Source organism: Brachypodium distachyon, chromosome 1, assembly GCF_000005505.3.
Source record: "Brachypodium distachyon strain Bd21 chromosome 1, Brachypodium_distachyon_v3.0, whole genome shotgun sequence".
NCBI classification, from domain to species: Eukaryota; Viridiplantae; Streptophyta; class Magnoliopsida; order Poales; family Poaceae; genus Brachypodium; species Brachypodium distachyon.
Genome location: NC_016131.3, coordinates 30616005 through 30636814, shown reverse-complemented (window position 1 = coordinate 30636814; position 20810 = coordinate 30616005). Strand labels below are relative to the sequence as shown.

General features: G+C 46.5%; 2 protein-coding genes across 12 annotated transcripts; both read right to left on the bottom strand.

Annotated features, from left to right (window-relative positions):
• Nucleotides 1-310: 310 nt before the first annotated feature.
• Nucleotides 311-2853, bottom strand: LOC100833246 (protein SHI RELATED SEQUENCE 1). Its single transcript, XM_014902016.2, has 3 exons — nt 2283-2853; nt 1175-1910; nt 311-1081 (listed from the first exon to the last, which is right to left on the bottom strand). Exons 2-3 carry the CDS (start codon nt 1836-1838, stop codon nt 693-695), a joined length of 1053 nt encoding a protein of 350 aa, XP_014757502.1. The 5' UTR covers nt 1839-1910; nt 2283-2853; the 3' UTR covers nt 311-692.
• A 10973-nt stretch (nt 2854-13826) lies between these two features.
• LOC104581509 lies at nt 13827-17464 on the bottom strand. 11 transcript variants are annotated; one of them, XM_024461919.1, is made up of 4 exons: nt 16645-17280; nt 16292-16363; nt 14896-15013; nt 13827-14523 (listed from the first exon to the last, which is right to left on the bottom strand). In XM_024461919.1, exons 1-4 carry the CDS (start codon nt 16816-16818, stop codon nt 14468-14470), a joined length of 420 nt encoding a protein of 139 aa, XP_024317687.1. In that variant the 5' UTR covers nt 16819-17280; the 3' UTR covers nt 13827-14467. The 11 variants fall into 11 exon arrangements, 1 of the variants encoding a protein (XP_024317687.1); XR_729481.3 differs by lacking the exons at nt 13827-14523; nt 16645-17280 and adding exons at nt 15252-15339; nt 17287-17457 and having other exon boundaries at nt 14667-15013; XR_002965227.1 differs by lacking the exon at nt 13827-14523 and adding an exon at nt 15252-15339 and having other exon boundaries at nt 14667-15013.
• Between the last annotated feature and the right edge of the window lie 3346 nt (nt 17465-20810).

Below are 20810 nucleotides of genomic sequence, written 5' to 3'. Positions count from 1 at the left end.
TCCCAATGCACAACAGAATATATGGTTGGCTGAACCGACGAATGCAGCTAGCTAGGAGCATGTATGTATGTATACACGAACCAAAACATGCAAACAAAATCATATAAAAAACGCCCAGCTTTACCCATGCCAATGCCAGAGAGAAGCTTCCCCCATGCACACACATAAAAAAGCAAATCCAAAGAAAAGGGGAAAAGAAACATGCAAGGTACTCGTTCCGTTTTGCACTAAAAACACGACAAGTATTTAGAAACAGAGGAAGTAGTTGCAAGCAGGAGTACTTAACTTCCTAATCAATCACATGATGATCGAATGCCAAAGGGGGTAAACATTTTCAAAGGAAAGTCAATAATTAAGCGATACACTTAATTTTCTCTCTTTAATTGCACCAATGCATATATTAAGGTCATTACTAATAATTAATCGACTGAAAATTAAGATGTGCATGGATGGATCACAAGTAGTAGTAGCTATCTCTAGCTAACAAGCGATCGATCGATAGGAGAACAGATCTCCTCCTCATCATCGATCTTCTTCTTCGTGTCCCACTCTTGCATATTGTTTGCTAGCTCGATCAATCACGCACGACGTACGGCTTGGATGATGATCGCCGTCGTCTAGCTTTGAGACTTGAGAGTAAATGAAACGACATTGCTAGGATGGAAGCAAGGATTTCATGGAAGGAATTGAAGCTAGGTTCTAGGGTTATGAGGGAAGAACTGGGTGCCTGCGGCGAAGGCCCCGATGGGCGTCGGGTAAGGGTCCATGAGCACCGCCGCGGATGTCGCCGCCGTGGACGCGCCGCCGCCCCCGTGCGCCTCGCTGCTCCCGGCCGGCGAGGACCCCTCGTCCCTCCCGGTCAGCTGGTGCTGGTGGTGGCCGTACTCCCCGGCCTGGAGCTGCTCCTGGTCCTCCGCCGCCGGGCCGTGGTCCCTGAGGATCCCCTTGAACGTGTGCCCCCCGATGCTCACCGCCGTCTGGTACGCCAGCTCCGCCTCCGGCTCGTCCACCGCCCCGATCCTCACGCACCTGAACACCGCCTCCAGGCTCAGCTCCGCCGGGAACCTCCCCTCCCCCTCCCCTATACAAATTAACAGTGCAATCGGGTTACTTACTTATAATAACTATCGTTGATTAATTAATCGCGAGTGGTAAATGGTAATTGGTTAGTTACCGGAGGAGGTGGTGGTGTCGACGATGGCGGTGGAGGCGGAGGGCAAGCGGCCGAGGGAGCGGGGGCGCTTGTTTGCCGCGGCAGCGACGGCGGCTGCCGCGGCAGCGGAGCTGTTGTTGTTAGCGGCAGCGGCGCCGCGGAAGAGGGCGGCGAGCTGCTGCTGGCGCTCGCGGCGCTTGGAGGCGGGGACCCAGGTGGACTTGACATGGGTGGGGCAGCTGAAGCCGCGGCTGCGGCAGCATGTCCGGCAGCGCTGGTGCGTGCAGTCCTTCTTGGCGTTGTTGCCGCAGTCCTGGCAGCTCGTCCCGGCCCTGCCCCCGCCCGCGCCCACGCCGCCTGCGGCATGGGCGTGGGCGTCGTGGGGGGAGAAGCCGAGCACGACGCCCGTGGCCACGCCGCCGCCGGAGGCGGAGGAGAAGAACTGCGAGGTGTGCGGCACGGCTTGCGCCTGGTGGTGCGGGTGCCATAGCTGGAACCCTATCCCGCCCCCGCCACCGCCGCCGCCGGCCGCCGTGTCGGCGGCCGCGGCGGCCGCCCCGCGCGCGTACAGAAACAGGCTGTCGGCTCCGATTGGATGGTGGTGATCGCCGCCGCGGTCGCTGCCGGGCCGGCTAGCTCCTCCTCCGCCTCCGCCGCCGCCTCCCCTCAGAGAGAACCCTGCCATCCACGGCAGCCAACACCCATCAAGAAGCCTCGCCTCGCTCTCGCTTAATCCTTATCTCCTTGGCCTGATCTTCTGCAAAACAAAAGGCCCCAAAAGAAAAGCAGATCTTGTGTGTAAGAAAAGGCAGGCCCGAGCTAGGGAGAAGACATCAAGCAGCGACAGCTAGCTAGCCCGGCCACAGCATGGCTGGCTTGGCCGGGGTTGCGTAAGCACTTGTAGCTTAGATTTTCGCTGCTAGGAAGATAGATCTGCACCGGGAGCTGATAAAATTACAGAGATTTCCACGCGCAATTATGCGCGCATAGGCTAATTGGTTAGGAGTGTGACATGTAAGCTCTAGTAGCAGTGACAAACAAACTACTTGTTGAGAATCCTCCTCCTGCCTAACTAGTTATCTATCTATACTACTACTACCTCAGCAAGTCCACCAAAACTACATCTCACCTTTGCCTTTGCTGAGGCTGAGAGGATAGGTAGAAGCTCGATCCTGTCCTGGCCTGCCTCTAATTATGTTCTCCTTGCGATCTTGGTTAATTGCTCTCTATATATCTCTCTAGCTAGCTCCGAGAGGAGGAGAGCTTGGGAGGAGGGAGTGGGGTGGGGTAAGTGAGAGGTGCCTTTTGGGGGTGGTGAGGGGAGTGAAGTTTGTGGCTATATAAAGAAGGATTGGAGGAGGGAGAAGGATGGGTGGCTGCTGCTGCTGGTGCCGGGGAGGAATTCTAGAGCGCCTGCAAACGCAGCCATGGAGGCGGCTAGCTCGAACCTTAATTTCTATTTATTGCTCGCGCAGCTCGGCGCTCATCACTCACTCACTCCTGCCTCCTGCTGCTGCTGCTGTTGCTTCCTTATCTCTCCTCCTTTCCTTGCTCCCCCTCTCTGTCGACCCAACCAGATGAAAGAAGAACAAAGGATGCGAGAGGAAATAAAGGAGAGAGGAGAATGATGGAGAGAGAACGTGTGTCTATTCTTTTTTTTTTGAGACAGAGGTTTTTGTTTCGCTTTGCGTTTGCCGTTGCTTTTTCCGTTCTGTGTCCTGCCTTTGCTGAGTTATTAACCAGAGCTGCCCTTTCAAAGACAGTATGACTACATGGCGACAACAGAAAGGGCGGTGAGGAATTTTTCACTGACAGGAGAATGCACCTTTGCTCTGCGCTCTGCTCGTCGTCTTCCCGGCCCAGCCAGCCCCCATGCACTGCATTTCTTAATCTCTATCTCTCTCTCTCTCGCTCTCTCTCTCTGTCTCCCTCTCTCTCACACACATTCTGTTTAAGTTCTCACATAAATGTGCTAATTAATTAATCTTTTGCATACAGAGGTTAGTAACTAATGGAATCATTAATCAGATAAATGAAGATGAAAATATTAGTGTTAGTGTCAATGGCATATATTATATCGAGTAATACAAAGATGTACCCCCGAACCCAATCGAGTCCTTTATATGCTTAGAAAATAATCCGGTTTAACTCTTGTAAAAACGAATAAGGTTAGTGCTTAGAAATTGTTTGCATAGGGGTAATTGAGTAATACACCCAACTAAAACTTACACGGGTGTGTGTGAGCGTCTACATTTTACTGTGTTTCTTTAAGAAAAAACTTAAACTTTGGTCCATCAACACCCGCTTATTCTAGTGTTTGCCATCGAAGAAAACACTTGTATTTTGTGAAGCATCTCATTTGGGTAACTCCCATGGTTGTATTTCCTATGGGACGAACTTGTCAATTTATAACATTACAACTAATCATGTGTTTATTTATCCGTATTTTTTAATTTTCGGCAATAGATCTAAAGAGATGGCTACACATGTAGTTTGTGAGCTATATCTGAATAATTTTTATTTAACAACCAAGGGCATCTCCAGCGGGAAGATATAACCCATTTAGTGTGGACCGGTCCGTTTGGGTCCAAACGGACAAAAACACGCCCCAATGCAGCGACCTATTTCGGCCAACGTCAGCTTTTCTATCCGTGGCGACCCATTTCTGACCCAAATTTTGTTGAGTTTGGGTCTGGACGGACAACATCTTTGCACTGCCCTTGTCCTCCCTTTGCTCCTTTATCCACCCTTGGCCCGCATGTCTATGAGCAATAAAACAGACCAAATGGGTGACTTCGTTGGGGGCACTGGCAGACCTAAACAGATGGGGGCTAGACAATAGGTCCAAACCTGTCCGGGTCGCGACCCAAACGGACGTACGCTTTTGGCCACAGATTTGGGTCGCGTTGCTGGAGTTGCCACACGACATGACTTTCACCAATAATTATTTCATTAATGATATGTGATTTATGTGACACGAAACCATGAATTCCATGTAATAAAAAACCGGCCACATATTGACAAAGTAATTATTGATCAAAATCTTGTCTTAACGAACCTAATACACCATGCATCGTGATAAGGAGGGAGTATTTTCTTATGCACACTGGCTCCGTTCATGATTTGCACTTCAATGGCTAGCTAGAGAACCGGGAGGTGATGGCGGCAGATTGTTTGATACTCGATCTGGTGGTGGCCGGTGTTTACCCGTCATGGATAGAGGTATAGATTTCAGAGATTAATTGACGACACCCCACCGTACGTCATGATTTTCCCTCTGTTTTTGGCTAATTGTTTTTTGGCTTGTAATTTCTTTTATCTTGTCTTCATATGCAGAGGCCAAGGGTTGAGCTTTTATGAAGCGCCCGTATCAGATATTCAGATTGATAACGATGAGAATCGACATAAGCCTCTTTTCTTTTCTTCTTTTCAGATCGTACGTGGTGCAAATACACTCCAGAGCTAAAGGTCATTTATTTTGCATGTAGCATACACGAACGTCAAAATACTCGATGCACCCAAAATTCCCTCGGAACAACACTCGTACAACGACACCGCTGTAGACAATAAATTAATGGTGCCTGCACCGGAGAAGCAAAGCTTTTATTTCGGGTAGAACATCTCGTCTGTACCAGAAACATGATAGGGTATGTCTGTACTCCAGCAGGCGGCCGGGTGAGTTCCCTCGCCTGTATGATGGTACATACTGTAGTCGATAATTTTTCAAGGCAAGTTACTATATTCTGTTTTAGACACTACTCCTTTTAATTTATTGCCCATTCCTGCGATGAATAGATGAAATGGGAAATGCAAAGCAAAAAAAGAACCATCAAAATATAAAAGACAAAACACCACACGGAAAAACAGAGCCCCCGCGTCGCCCTCCTCGGCGACACGGGGGAACCCTAGCGCGGCCGGGCTCTAGGCCTCCTTCCTCCTTCCTCCTGCGCAACGCCGCCGTCGGAGGGGTGCCGGCGAAGCCAGGCACGCCCTGGGAAGGTGGCGGCGGGGCGATTTTTTCCCTCCCTTGCAGGCGCGCGGTGCGGGGCGGCGCGTGGAGCCGGCTCTTCCGCGGGGCCGCCGGCACGGGCCGGGGCGGGCCGGGCGCGGGCCTGCGTGCGTGCCGGCGCGAGGTGGCCGGTGGAGGTGCACGCGCGTGGCGGCCGGCGGTGGCGCGGGCCGGATCCGGGCCTGATTCGAGCGGCAGGCCAGATCTAGGATGTGGTGTGGCTCCGCGGGCTTGGCTGGCCGGCTGTGGGCGGGCGCTGGAGTGCGTGTGGTTGCCGTCGGGTTGGCCGTCTCGGTGGCCGGCGGTGGGCGGGCCCGATTTGGGCTCGGCGTGCGGCCTGCGAGGGGCCTAAGGCGGCGGTTTGGCGTGCGCGGCCGGCTCGGTGGCCGGCGTGGGCGGGCCCGATCTGGGCCTGGCCATGCTGCCATGTTCCACTGTTTGTGTGGCCATGTTGGCGTGGCCTGATCCGGTGCGTGGGCCGGTTGCGGCGCCCTGGCCGGTGCCCGGTGGTGGTTTGGCACGTGGCGTTCGGCGAGCTTCGTCGGCGCTCGCTGTGATGCGGTGGCCTCTGGCCAGCCTCAGCTATTCACTCCTGTCCGCGATGGGTTTGGTGGCTGTGGGTGAAAATCCAGCATCGACGGGGTCGGTGCTAGAGACGACGGCATCCTCAGGCGTTGCTTCCTTCTTGAAGGCGTCGCTGTGCAGCTCCGCCACATCCCACCCCTCGTAAACGAGGTGACTCCGAGGGAAAGCTCTGATCCGGTTTTCGGGTCGGGTAACGGCAACATCCTCGGACGCCGCGTCCTCCTTGGAGGCGTTGCCTTGGGACACCTCGTTTGGCGGTGGAGTTTGTTTGCTGTGGTCCTGGGCAGGGAGGGCGACTTTGCACTACACGGGTTTGCTGATGCGCGAGCCGTTCCCGTCGGGGCAACCTCTTCTGGCTCCGGTCGTCGAAGAAGCCCCCGCTCTGCCTACCTTCTTCTGGCGCAAGGAGTCGTTCCCTGTTCGGCGTCGTTGGAGCAGAGGAGTTCTTCGTCTTGGCGGTAGCGACTTGTTATTCGTTTTTTTGTGTTTGATTTTTGTCAGGATTTTCCGCACGGCTTTCTTTGAATAAGCCGTGCATTTGTATCGGTTTTTGGGCCTGGTTTTCCTCGTAACAGGACCAAGTCTATTTTTCTAGGGGGTTGCATCAGAAAAATGTAAAAAGCTAAACCAGTAAAAAAAAGAAAAAACGGAATGTGACGATGCATCTGTAGCCAGGCGGGTGGTTAAACTCCCAAGGAACCGAGTTCGCCTAGCCCGGGACCATCAGGGCCGTCCAGGCACAAGCTGGCAACGCCACGTGGCGTGAATCGAGGCCATGAGAGCCACGGCAACCAGGCCCCACCCAACCCGTTGCCACGATACACTACGGCCGGGAGCAGGGGAGAAGAGATATGTACAGTGGTAATCGTCATAGCGGAAGATCGAAGCTTCATGAATGGCTCTCGCATGCAGCTCCAATAGCTTTGTGTGTGTGTGGCCTTGGCGTTTTCAGCTGGATGTCCGTCTCGTTGTCGCCTGGCTTCCTTCCCTGCTGCAGTGCAGAGGCAGCTGCGGCGGGCGTCTGCATGGCAGCGACACCGCTGCTTGGTCTAGAACCTGTCAGTGTGCTCCCCTCTCTCCAGGATCCTCTGCGAAGGCTGCCCGCCCCGGGGGGGGTGGATCGGAGCGAATAACGTTTATACCAATTACCAATTGTATCGTACGTGCTTACCTGACGAGTTGGCTGTTTCTACCTTTTTACTTTCTGTTTAGAAATGAAATCTTTACTATTTTGTTTTAAATACAATTTCATAAATTTTGACCATTTTATAGGAAAACATAAAATCCATATCACGAAACGCTCTCAAATTTTAAGGAGGCAATACATCACATGTTTACTGATCATGTACAAACAAGGTAGTACCAATACGATATCTAGCGTGTACGTAGAGCCTTTGAGCATGCCACGTTTTTGTTTCTTCTTGTCTGCGGCTATTAGTTTTATGCATGTTCGTTTGTGGATCGAGAGGGTGTTGTTCTCTTCTGTTATTAATATTTTTTTTTCGGGGTCAACATGTTCTTATTCCATCGATATATCGAACCCCCGTGCTTTCGCATCGGTGGCGGAAAACTGACGAAAAGAGACAAGAAGCCAACGCAGCAAATTAACATGGGCCTGCGGCTGCGGCTGCTCCTGCAAACACCTCCTCTACACACTATACTAGCTCTGATCCTACACATGCACCCAAAGTGCATCCACGGACGACCATAGCCACTTTTGTTGCTTAAGCTAGAGCTATAGCCTGGTAAGCTTTAGCTAATTAGGTCTCTGCAGCTCATCTACAAAAACTAGGGACCGGGCTGTGGCCGGGTCTCTATCATCTCTTGGTAATGTAGACAGTGCGCGTCTCATGATGCTGATCACAAACTCAACCCAAGTCCTTTCGAGCTCTGTACTACTACTACAACAACAGCGTATGCATATGGTGTACGTCGTTCTGCTTAGTGAAAAAGACACGCAAAGCTAGCTTTTACCTGTTGTTGAAAATAAGACAGTCGAAACCTAGCTAGCTATGCGCACTAGCTTTTCATGGAGCTCCAATAGTGAAAACGATATTGACCGACAGACTTTGCAGGGTAGACGTGGTCTGACCGTCTGAAAAAAAGGCGAGTCAAACTTCTTTAGTTCATTTGTTCTTTGTAAGCAGATTACTGCGGTTGGTCAAGTGGAAGTAAAATTGTAATATTTGTCATGGAAATATTTTGTTATTCTATAACTTTCAAATTTACACTGACCTATCCATATAAATTAAAGATAACGGTCAAAGAAAACCATGCACAGCTTTGCTCGATTTAACCAGCATAATTGGTGCATGCACAGAGCTATGGGTCAATACTTTTTGTTCTTGCTTTTCAAGTTAATTAATCGTTATCCAATTCCTATCTCTTTGGCTAGGCTCAAAGGAAATTAAGTGAATATTTGTGTACCATCGCGCCTTTACATGTGGGTCCAAACTCGTTATAAAATTGCCTTAATTGAGTATGAAATTATATAATACACTATTTGGTATAATTAACATTTACAAACAAAATGCCCAAGATAATTGATTAATTAGTCATGAGGCTAATTGCTGGTTCTTCATTCTATATATATATATATATATATATATATATAGAGAGAGAGAGAGAGAGAGAGAAATTAAGTGATGATTTTTTTTACAATAAATATCATGTCGATTTGCTTTGTGTGTTGGTCAAAGAATAATTCATGTTTCAACGCGAGCACAAAGTGAAGGACCCGTCTGATAAGAGGCTTGCCTAACTTTTCTTTATTATTGCACCATGAATAGTCGCTCGCTACATGCAACAAACAGTCACCGTGGGTCATTCAACCAAGGCTAAAGGAGAAGAGAATATAGTCCACTTCATTAATTTATAGCATTTTCATGTGATGATATTTATTACAGATATATGCAGCATATTTATTGTTATTTTCTCCTCATCATGGGAGATTTTACTTGTGATGCTCCGAGGAACTCCTTGACGACCGGTTAATTGGCTAGGTAGGGCCTTTATGTGGGGTATCCTCTATGATTCCCTCTTCTTTTTTCTATATTATTCTCCCTCCAAGATTCAAATACTCGTCTTTTTGCATTGAACATTTTCTTCCAAAGTAAAACAGTAAGGCTTCGTACGGAATTGTGCAGTGAATTACAAGTAAACCCGTTTAATTGTTTTTATCAATTTTATTTATGTATTTGGACGACTAACCACTCACAAAACAAATATGAGAATCAACTTGGGTTACTTGGATGGTACTCTATGTGACTAGGTAGTTGTACCATTCGCCCAATTCAAACCCGGACATATACTTTTTCAGTGGTAGGTGACAGATATGTTGACGATCACACAATATACCCTTAACCGTTTATTTTCGTGAATCCAGTCTTTAGTACACGCATGGTGAACCCATGTGCCCGTTCATATTTATACCAGATGATTTTGAAAACAAAACAATGCACAAAGATATATGTTTGCACAACAAAGCATGCAAGTCGAACTATGGGACGCCAACTATTAGAAAATATAGTCATTCAGTACTCCCTCCACTCCTTTTTGTAGGATGTTCTTGTCCTAAGTTAGATTTCTTAAAGTTTAACCACATTTATAAAAATCTACGAATATCTACAACTCTTAATTAATTTTATTAAATCCGTCATGATATATCTTCATAATATACTTATTTGTTATTGTAATTTTTTATACAATTTTGGTTAAACTTTAAGAAATTTTGTTTGGATCAAAGCTAGAACATTTTGCATGAAAAAAACAACGTGGGTATTATTTAATCTTGTTACCTTACAGAGTGATCGACTTTTCGCAATTGTTTCTCAGAGAGAGCAAAGTGACAACGTGGCGTGACATAGTTGACCAGATAGGTCCTACCACATGACGAATTTTGAAGCCAAGGATACGTACGTTGAACACTTGAACATGTCCACACGAGGAGAGGAGAAACCATGCTGGGTTCCGTCTAGAATGTTGTACTGATCCGAAAACAAACTGATTTCTGTTTCTTATTTCAAGCATATACTATTCAAAATTAAGATGCCCAAATTCGAGGCTATAATTAACACCCTGTACCTCCACGAAACTTGCACACAGAAGTGGAGTAAGAAGTTGAATGCCTGATCTTTTCATACTCTGCCGAGTAGTACTAAATTTATTTATTTTCTCTCTCATGTTTGTTGGGTACAGAAAGGATTAAAAGGGCCCCTAAAATTTGACATTGACAGTGATGTGGGTGAGGTCCCAATAATTGAGTACTTGGTTGAGGTCTCGAGCCCTGTGCAATACACGAGTTGACTCTTCTTTTACTCCCTTTCACTCATTTCAGTCCCTTTCTGTCCCCATCCCCAAACCACATGAATGTCCCTTGTATGTTTCTACGCCATACATGTGCGTGTATGTCGTCTCTCTCTCTCTACGCACATACTCCTTGCAATGCTTTGCCATGGCACCAAGGAGGGAGAAAGAAAAAGAGAGATGATGGTGATGATGCATGGAGGGAGGGAGAGTGCCATAATGCCCAAATCCCTATGCTTAACTAACTCATTCTCCCTTTGGGGGTAGCTTGAAACCGGCCTGAGCGAGAGGATGGTGCCTAGAGAGGTGTGCCATTAGGTTTTTGAATGACACACTTTGGCCACTCCTACTTGCTATGGATTGGAGAGATGCTACCTGCATGCAGATGCAGGCCGGACTCCGGAAATGAACCCAGTAACTCCAGTAGTATTAATGGACCACGCACGGTATTAGAAATTAGTATTCCGTCTCATGACTAAAATTTGTCCAAATTAATATGGATGTATCTGTATCAAAAAGCGTCTAAAATATGTAATATTTCGTCACTTAGTTACGGAGGGGTAGTACGTAAGCCGATCGCCTAATATTGTATATCACAACTTGTTTAAATATGAATTATCTTGACCAGTTTTTTCAACGACTGCCACCCGCGTCTTCATATTCCGTATAGCTATAGCTAGCTAGTCAACCACTACAAAGAATTTGTTAGTCTATCGATCGTCAAAATATTATATTTGTCGCTGTAGATCAACGCACAGTTAGTTTTAAAATCACGTCAACGTGCAATAGGTAGGGATGCAAACGGGATCCTGCAAACGACATAATTCTAGTTTAATTCTCAAAAAATTTATTTAAATTTTGGCTCAAAATTTGAATAGCAAATGTCAGAATTGACCTAGAATTAGGCCGTTCACGGGATTCCTTTCGCATCCCTAACACTGGACAAATATGTACTCCCTCCTTCACGTCGTAATAGGTTTTTATTTTACAGAGTGCCGGAGTCAGCCCGCTCCTTGAGCCCGGGCAAAAACTACACAATTACTCCCTCCGTTTCATAATTCTTGTCGAAATATTACATGTATCTAGACACTTTTTAAGAATAGATACGTCCATTTTTGATCAAATTTGAGACAAGAATTGTGAAACGAAGGAAGTAGCATTTTGCTTATAAAATCATCTCCTAGCTTTCATATTAACGTCGTGATTATTAGAATTTCTGGTAAGCCGGGCTCCCCGGAGTCGCCAAGCGGTGACTCCGCCAGTAAATATACATGATCAAGACGTGTAGCAGACATCAACTCTAGTAGAACATGCAAAAACTGGATTTAATTGCCTAATCCTGGTTTATCCTACGTACTTGCTAAAAACCCTGTAAACTTTTTTGCTCCCTATGTTAATTTGATGTTCAGGTACCTGACCAACTATGGCACGAGATGAAAGATGAGCATTGATTTGTGCTAAGTGACTGAGTAGAAAAGTCTGCTCTGTAGGTATAATCAGTTCAAATGATGGGCCAGCATGATATGAATTAAGACCTAACACATCGCATCACGTGCGAAATGAAGCTGACAACACGTATTTGTACTAGTGAAACCTATAACTGTAAAAAGAAAATTAACACTTCCAGTATTGGTAAGAGAAGGAAAAATAAGAATTCACATGCATTTTGCTTGGTCCCTCAATTTGTCAAAAAATATATGCAAATGGTTCCTTTTTTTATCAATAAAAGACACCAATTGTCAGTCACATCCTGTCTAAAGCGGGTTTGGTGCCAACATAACTTGATAGTTTTATCCCGGCTTACCAAATCAACATGCTGTTGAAAGCAGTTATTATATATCACGGTGCATGTATTTATTAAATATTTGAAAGTACTTGCATGGACTGGATGTAGTGTATGGTACCGGCCGGTTGCACTACTGTAGGGTAACAGTAGGTTTCTCCAACTCCAAGCCGCGCGATAGCCGGAAACAAATAAAATGCCCCGTTTCTACAAGCAAATAGATGCAATAGGGATACCCCTTGTCGCTTGACAAGAAAGCGCAATAGAAGCTCGACGTGATAGCTGGGCCAACCATCACATGCATGCATGCTCCCCTCCTCTCTCTAGTCTCACTTCACCTCTCAACTCAACAATCCCTCACCTCCCCTCTCTCTCCCCCTAGTATCCTAGAGCAGTAGTGCTAGTATTTCTCTACATACGCATACACCAAACCAATGCTCCAAAACCCACCAAGGCCCCTCTCTGAGGTGTCCCGTATTCTACCAGTGATCCATGTGAAATTTTATGGATTTGACTATGACGAAACAATGATGTATGATTTCATTATCTCACAGAACTTCTTTCTTTTGCCATATCTTACTATTTTGGATGGCATATGTAGTCTTCTATTAGAGACTGCTAAAAAATGTTAAAACAAACCTACTTCTGTGGACAATGAGTGCAGAGACTAATGCTCCAAAGTATATAATATTGCACCAAACCACTACTCCGAAATATAAATCATAACTAGTGATACTTTGAAAAGGTCAAAGCAATATTTTTTTTGTACGTAACAAGCCTATGAATCCTGTCCCGCGCGGCTGTGCATATATACGTCCTGTGTATCATACACATATCTACGTATACAGTTTTATGGTTCGAAATAATTTTTATTAAAGTCTGCATGCAACTACCAATGGATAAAAGGAAATGGAGGCAAATTAATTAAGAAGAGGGGAAAAAAGACCTACCATGTCCAAGTGATGCATCGGCTCCATGGATTCCATTTGTAGCAACCCTGCCTCCAATGGGCCAGCAGTCGAGCAGGGTAGGCAGCAGAGGCTCCGTAGCTTCTTGTGATTGCTGAAAGATATGCTCCAAAAAACGTATAAAATATTTTGCCCGTACGTAGGTTTCAACGGTACATCATGCATCAGCATCCTCCTACGGTCTACTAGTCTCCGGCCTCCCCCGGCCTACGTGCGCTGCATGCCAAACAACCAAGAAGGGGATTAGATAATGTCCGGGTGTTTGTTTGCAATTGCAAGCCTTTAATGGAAGCATTAGCAGCAGCAGCACATGTCTCAAGATCACTAGGCAGTATCTTAACCCAGGCTACCATCTCCTAGCAAGTAGCACTAGAGACACAAACACCTGCTGTGTTGGGTCTGAAAAAGGGATCATTAGGGGGGCGGGCAGGGCCCATCCCCAATCCTCTTTCCAAATGGTGGTGTTCATGTGATGCATGCTTAGCAGTAGCAATTATAATATGTGTGTCTTTTAAAAGTATAATATGCGTGTCCCAATTAATTGCCTGCCTGTACCCACTTCATGCTGATGCTTCAGGGAAGTAAAAACACAATGCACGCATGCCATCATTCTGCCTACACCATCTGTCCCTTGATATTACTGTGCTAGCTACATGGATATATAGTGGATACATGAGACATTTCTTCATTTGATTATGTGATGATAATCCAAATCGAGCTTCGATCAGGGGGTAGTAGTAGGAGTAGTACAAGATGATGTTCATGCCCCGTGCAAACAGTGCAAGACATGTAGGAGAAGGAGCCCAAGCATGCATGCATGGGTACACACATATACAGCGTTACAGCTGGAGTACTGGGCCACTGGGGTCTAGCTAGCTCCTCCGGTGCCGGCACATCAAATCATTTGACCATGCATGCATGTACTCGGCACACAACCGCAAAGCATTCATGATAAAAATCACTACTCTAGCACCTAATTAAGCCCACAACTGTGTTCATTTTGCAACAAAGATGTCCCAGATATGCATGCTTAATTAGGATTTGGTTTAGTACTACCATTCAGCAAAAGCCAACCAATTTATAAGCCGTGATGTAGTAGATGTACTCGCCCATACTGTAGCATATAAACTGTGGACTGTTTGTTGAGGGGATTCTGATTCTGCATCTCAGCTAGCTCCCCGGTGAACAGTGCGACGCCGAACGGCCGGCATGTGCGGGTGTCCCGCTGCGCGCGCGCACGCACGGCACCCGGCTGTATCAATCAGCTGCTGCAGGCCAGTGTGTTGCGACTCCACGAACAGCCCGGGTCAATCGACGCAACAGCTGCATGCACGCACCAGCAAAGCTGCTGCGTGAATGCGCGATGTAACCCCCGGGCCGGCCCCTGCTGGCCATGGGGATCGACAAAGCTCGCGCACACGTGTGCTGGGCCAGGCCGGGTCTGTATCCGCGGGCCCGCGGGCCCTATCGAACGACCATGTCGATCTTGCCGCCGCCCCCCCCCCCTTCTTCCCCGGGTCTGAACTCTGAACCATACAGTTGGGTGTTACAGTCCCCTGAATGATGGTATTTCTGCACTGCCCAATGTCGATTATCGAGCCGTTTTCTTTCTGCCAGGAAAGAAGGCAGCATAGTGAGGAAATTGCGCACCAGTGTCTTCATTATCAGCAGAAAGATTTGACCAAGGAACCTTGGGACGTGCAGTGCTCCATCGACATATCTGGCCATAAAGGAAGCTGACTGGTGAACATGTAATACATACGTACTGTTCTGAATTGCGGAGTTCCAACTAATGTTGCTGATGAACCCATCTCTATCATCTCTATCAGACAATGAGACCAGTGAGCATTGAGAGGGATGTAATTAAGTGGGAAAGTTTTCAAGATAGCAATCCAAGACAATTCCAAAATGTGGCACACGCTGGAAACAGCTAATAGTAATACACAGAAAACGGCAGTGTCTAGCTTGTCTGGCCTGTTTGGCAGAATGTGGATAACTACAAGGGACAGAAATTCTGGTGGAACACAAGACACGGCAACATACTTGCACTAAGGATGATGGCAAACGTTAGAGATCAATATGTTAACATTACCAAGTGTTCGTATTGAGATGTACTGTAAATGTTCATGTCCTTCAAAAGTATTGTACATGTGCAAGTTAGTGTGGCAGCTCAAGAACAGCTCCAGATTTACCATGTCTTTCTCCAATTCCTGCATGCAAAAGCAGAGTGCTCTTTAGTGAACAACGCAAAATTAACACTGGTAAGCTTGCAAAATCAAAACGGAATATGAAATTACTTCGATATAAATAGATCTTGCTTATATTTTTGGACTATCAATGTTCTGAACATATTCCCTTGAAATGGTCAATAGGATTATAGGACCACTGAACCGCAAGGAACAGTAGCCAACAGTTTCAGATGGAGGAACACAGGAGTATAGGACATACTGTTACACTGTGATCGATGCAACAAGGTCCCCATTTTGCTTCAAGCCTTCAAGGAAAATCTAGAAACCTATTATCATCCTGCCTAGACCTACGTCCAACAAATCGAGAACATTAATTGGCTTCCAGTACAAATACAGCTTTTTCCAGGGAAGACACTAAATATACCAGATACGGCCAAATGAAAGATTGAAAAAATAAATCCTGAGTAAGACTCAGATAGAGCAATAGGCAGATCAGTGTTTTGATTAAAACAAATCTCAGCTCTTTCACTCTTTTGGCAGTTTCTGTTGTTGATTTGCCAGTTCCTGACAGACTGAACTGCTATACTGTCTGAGGGAAGAGAAATCGCAAATGTTTTTAGGGAGTTCATAAGGAACCAACCAGGTTGTCCCTGGCAAACTTCGTGCACATCTTACATGGGAAAGAGCCCTGGCGGATGGTTTGATCAGCCCCACAAACTTAGACAAAAATGATAGCCACCGTTATGCGTACACATTTTTCTTGTATATATACAGTAAGCTAGAAATATTTTCTTGAATGAGTAAGCTAGAGATGTTTGGTTAGTATACAAACAGTGCCATACTTTACCATGACATCGCCAACTTTGAATGAGTTAGTCTTTCTTCCAAAAAAAATTAGTCAAGTCACATGTTTGGTTCGTGTCATACTTGTGGGAAGATTCTTTTCATGCAATGTGGGTCCCATATGTCAGTGACTCAAAAGGCGTGGCAAGCTTTCCTCAAGTGTGTCAAAATGTGGATTTCATTTTGATTGCCTGACCTCAGACATGAATGGAAAAATGTGTGGCGAGCATTGGAAACCTTAATATACTAACCAAACATATCATAGCATAGTGTGTGCTAGGGGCCAGTAGCTTGAGTAATGCATTAATATGTGTGAAAACTTCCTAGTTGTTCTTCTTAAGTGTGACTCCTTTTCCTTTTCGCAGTGTTTTGGTTTTACCAAATTTAGTAAAACTAGCATATCCCTATCAGTCTTTCGTAAAAAAAAACCTTAAAACCAAGGCCTGCTGTAAATACATTTATTTGCCATCCTGAATAAGTTTTCCTGGGACCTTGCCAGTAAAAGCGTCGCCTGTTCGACCAAACCACCTGACAGAAGATTGTCATATGATCGTCAGTTAAAAATGAAGAAAATCTAGGCGAATAAAATACCCAGTCATAGTTTACCTAGCTTGCTAAACTCTAAATATCATGCTATGGGGAAAGATGAGAGTTGTTTATGCGGTACACAACGGCAAGGTTGTGATCAACTGAAGAGGAAAACCAAACTTCTTAACTCTGTGCTCAAATGTTAAATGCTAAATCATATATATGCATGCTAGCCTTGTTCGACATATCTGATCCTGAATGTACACTTTCAATTAACTTACCATTGAGAATAATTCTGACCATGAGTAGTTTTTATGGGTCTGTAACTCTGCTTGAAGTTTTTTTTTTGCGAAGAACTCTGCTTGAAGTACAAATATCACGATGTACAAACCACTGGTGCCAAATGCTGCATATGGACAGATACAGACTCTTGTTGCCATGTCAAAAAGCGTCATATACTTCAGCAATCAAATCATATGGACAGATGCAAACTCTTGTTGCCAACTAATATGCCTAATCAAAGTACTGCCAACTAGAGAACAAAGTGTTTCCCGAACCCGAAAAGCAGGAACGGTTTCATGCCTTCATATAAAAAGGGAACCAATGATACTACTGTACCATTATTTAGATTAATTTTGGACGATGGGCTGCGAATGTGTTCATATCAGACTCCTCAACAACGAACCGATCCCTTGTTCGATCTCTTCTCAGACTGTCAGACATCGGCACCAAAGTCAAATTCGATCGGTTCTGACGCACCCTTCTCATCGATTCACAGGTAGGTACACACACGCGATTGCAAACAAAGGGAAATTCACATCCAGAATAGTACCAGCAGACGCAATTTCCTAACCTCGCAACACTTGGATTGGCGAGCAGGTCGAGGAAGGCAGGCTGACAGGGGATAGGTGAAGAGAACAAACCTCCGTGGATCGGCTTCTGGGTCGCCGTCGCCGGCTGGGGCGCCTTCTCCGTCCCTCCTCAGCGCGCGAGGGCAGCGGCGTCGGAGAGGCTGACAAGGGAGCGGATCACCGGAGCAGCGAGGGCATGTTTGGGCCTTTCGAAACGACATGGGACAACGAAGCTGAAGTCAGAGAGGATGAAAACGTGTAAGCAGAAGCCCGGTGAAAAAGGTGAAGTATTAGTGGGCTTGGCCCAAGTAACATGCCGACCTGCTCGGCCAGTACCGGTCAATTAAAGGGTTCCTTCCTGTAACAGAACCTCGGGTACCCCGTACCCCTCAAAAAAAAACAGACAGAACTTGGGTTTCGATCGATCGAGTTCTACAACTCTCGACTGAATCTTTCATCAGTACACTGAGATCGATGTAAACTTGTAGGACTCCGTACTAATTATATAGACAAACACTTAAACAGTACCATCGGTAATCCAAAAAACGGGGAAGAACATTACATCGTGCTTTACAATGTATACTGCTGAACTACTGAACTCTAAAAAAAAAACATTGTGCTACTATTGAACAGTTAAACAGTACCATCAGACTACTGATCTAAAAAAAATTGTGCTAGTACTGATCTCTCTCTAAAAAAATTTGTGCTAGTAAAAAAAACATAGTACTACTGAATCTGGTCTACCTCTGAAGCTCGTCGGCTACGTCGCTACCTACGCACCCACGCGGCGGCCGTGCGAACTACGGCCAAAACTAGCCACGGCCATGATCGCCGACGACGGAGCCCTGCACGTACGCGCGAGCCTCGTCCACCAGCGACACCTCGGTGCCGGAGCAGGACGACCCGCGGCGCCTCCACCTTCCTCGAGCCTAACCCCCGCCATGGCGCACGTGGCGCGCACGGCGGCGTCGCGCGCGCTCGCGCTCCCGGCGCCGCCGCCGTGCCGGAGCTCGAAGGCGACGTAGGCGATCCAGAACGCGGCGTACTCGTCGGCGGTGCCCTCGGCCGCGCACACGCAGCCCAGTCCAGGACGAGCTCCCGGGCGGCGGCCACGTTGCCCGCCGCGGCCTCCATGGCGACCCACGTCTTGTAGACGGCGGCGTAGTCCTCGGCGCCGGGGACGGAGAAGGCGCTGCGGAGGAGCTGCCGCGCTTCCTCCCTGCCCTCGGCGGCGCGCATCGCCCGCACCGCCTCGCGCAGCCGCTGCGCGCTGCCGGGCTCCAGGGCTGCCGCGGAGTCCAGGTCCAGGGACTCGTACGCGCGCATCCGCCGCCGCTGGGTCGTCTCGCCGGGTCCGGGCTTCGCCTTCCCCATGTCGATGGCGCCGGATCGAGCGACGAGCGGAAGGCGGAAGCAGAGAGCAGAGAGCAGAGAGCAGAGAGCAGGGAGTCTAGCGATTAGGATCCTTGCAGCTCCTAGGGGGCAGCAATTTGTATGCAGAGCTGCAGGGCGCGGCTGTACGACGCGGTTCCAAATCGGAAATCTCAAAGTCGGCGCTTGTACATACTACGAACGGAATTCCAAAACGGAACGGAATTCAGCTTCAGTTCTTCTTCCCGAACAGGGCTCGGACAACCGACCAGACTCGCCCCGGCCTGCCCACGTTCATCTCAGGAGCCCGCCTAGGAACCAACGGAAGTTTAGAACTATCTTCGACGGTTTGTCGTAGCCATAAATTGGATTTAATCGTTGGTGTTGACTTGGTATACTATTCCATTGTAGTTGTAAATAAAGATCTTTTCTAAATCCATTGCAATCTTTAAATAGAGATCCATTCGAAAAACAGGGGACTAGTGGAAGTAAGAAGTCTACAGTTCCATATTTTTTTAGTGGAACCTTAGCCGGTTTAAAACAAGCTTCTAATAAAAATTATCCCTAAATTCGAAACTAAAAGGAGCGTGCGGAGTATAAAGCAATGCTTCCATAGATTCGATCGTGTTCTATTTACAATTATAACTTCCACACCTATTCATTTGGCATTTGGCATAATTTCCCATAAAAAGAAAAAAAACCATATACAAGAAAAGAGTACTTCCTCCGATCAAAATTACTTGTTGAAATATTACACGTATCTATACGCTTTTTACACATAGATACATCCGTATTTGGACAAATTTGAAACAATTAATACCGGTCGGAGGGAGTAAAAGAAATGATGTGAGATATTTCCCGTGCCAAATCAAAAAACACCCGTGCCAACAAATCTGTTGATCCTGAAGCGACTAGGCTGATTGTATTGAGAAATACCATGGAGGTAATTTTGCCCCCCAGCTCAATGCCCAATAGCTTGCAAGCCTAGAAGGTCCTAGCCCAACAGTCCAACCGTGAACTGCGACAGAGAAAAGATCGGGACTAGTCGTATTCTCTCTTCGCCAGGTCGTATTTGATCGACTTGTCGTCTCCTGTTTCTTCGCCCACACCTCTGTTGTCGCCTGCTGTGATGTTGTCTGCTCGCCGCCGTCGCCTCCTAATTTTTCCATCTCCCAAGTCCCAACAAAAATCATAAAGATCAAAGGGGAGTAGCATCCACTGGGCTACTACTTAGGTCTGTAACGGTGAGACCATCTCCAATGGCATCCCAAAGCAATCACAAATGTTTTATCTGAGGATATGAACGTTTTGCCCTCAAAATCATCTCCCAATAGCGTACCCTAAACGGACAAAATGTCATATTTGTCCGGACACATTCCCCAATTTGGGGGAGGTTTGGAGTGTCCGGACATTGTCTGGTGCTCTCTTTTGGCCGGGACTCCCGGCCCCACGACAAGAGATGGGAAAAGAAGAAGAAAAAGAAAAAAAGAGAAGAGAAAGAAAAAAAAGAAGGAAAAGCTAATTTGGCATAGGAATTTGGGAGATGTGGTTTGGTGATGAGAACATGTCCACTTGCTCCCCCAAATGACAAGAAAAAAGATATTTTGGGACAAAATTTGTTGATCCCGCTGGAGTTGTTCTTAGTCCTTGCTTCATCATGTAGTTTGAGATTTGATTATTAGTCAAATTTATGCCCTAAAAATTAAGGAAATAATTTCATTCGTATTCTAGAACAACCGGCATATTTGGCTATATAGACCTTATGATTTGTACGTGCTGTATGTTCTAAGAATTCAATTTTTTGACAGTTCTACTTCTAGCCGCCCCCTATCTTCAGTTCACTCCGTCCCTTACGGTTTTGAACTAGTTCTAGTTCAAATCGAATTTAAAATCGTGTCAACCTTTATGTAACGGAGGGACCGAGCGAGTACTTTCTTTTTCTTAGTAACAAGTCATAATAACAACTTGTCATAGAGGTTATTATTATAAATAAATTAAAATTACTCTCTTCTCTAAATAATAGCCACAGTGAGGTACTACTTGTTTGGACGCCCTTATATCGTTCAGGCATGCAAAGGATCAGATCATATTTGCTTGGGGGTTGATACGTTAATCATCGGTACAGGTACTCACTCAGTACAACATTCCAAGCGCCTGCAGGATACAACAAGCTGTCGGATGATCACGTGGTTAGGTGTAGATGTGGCTCATTCCGGCACACAATG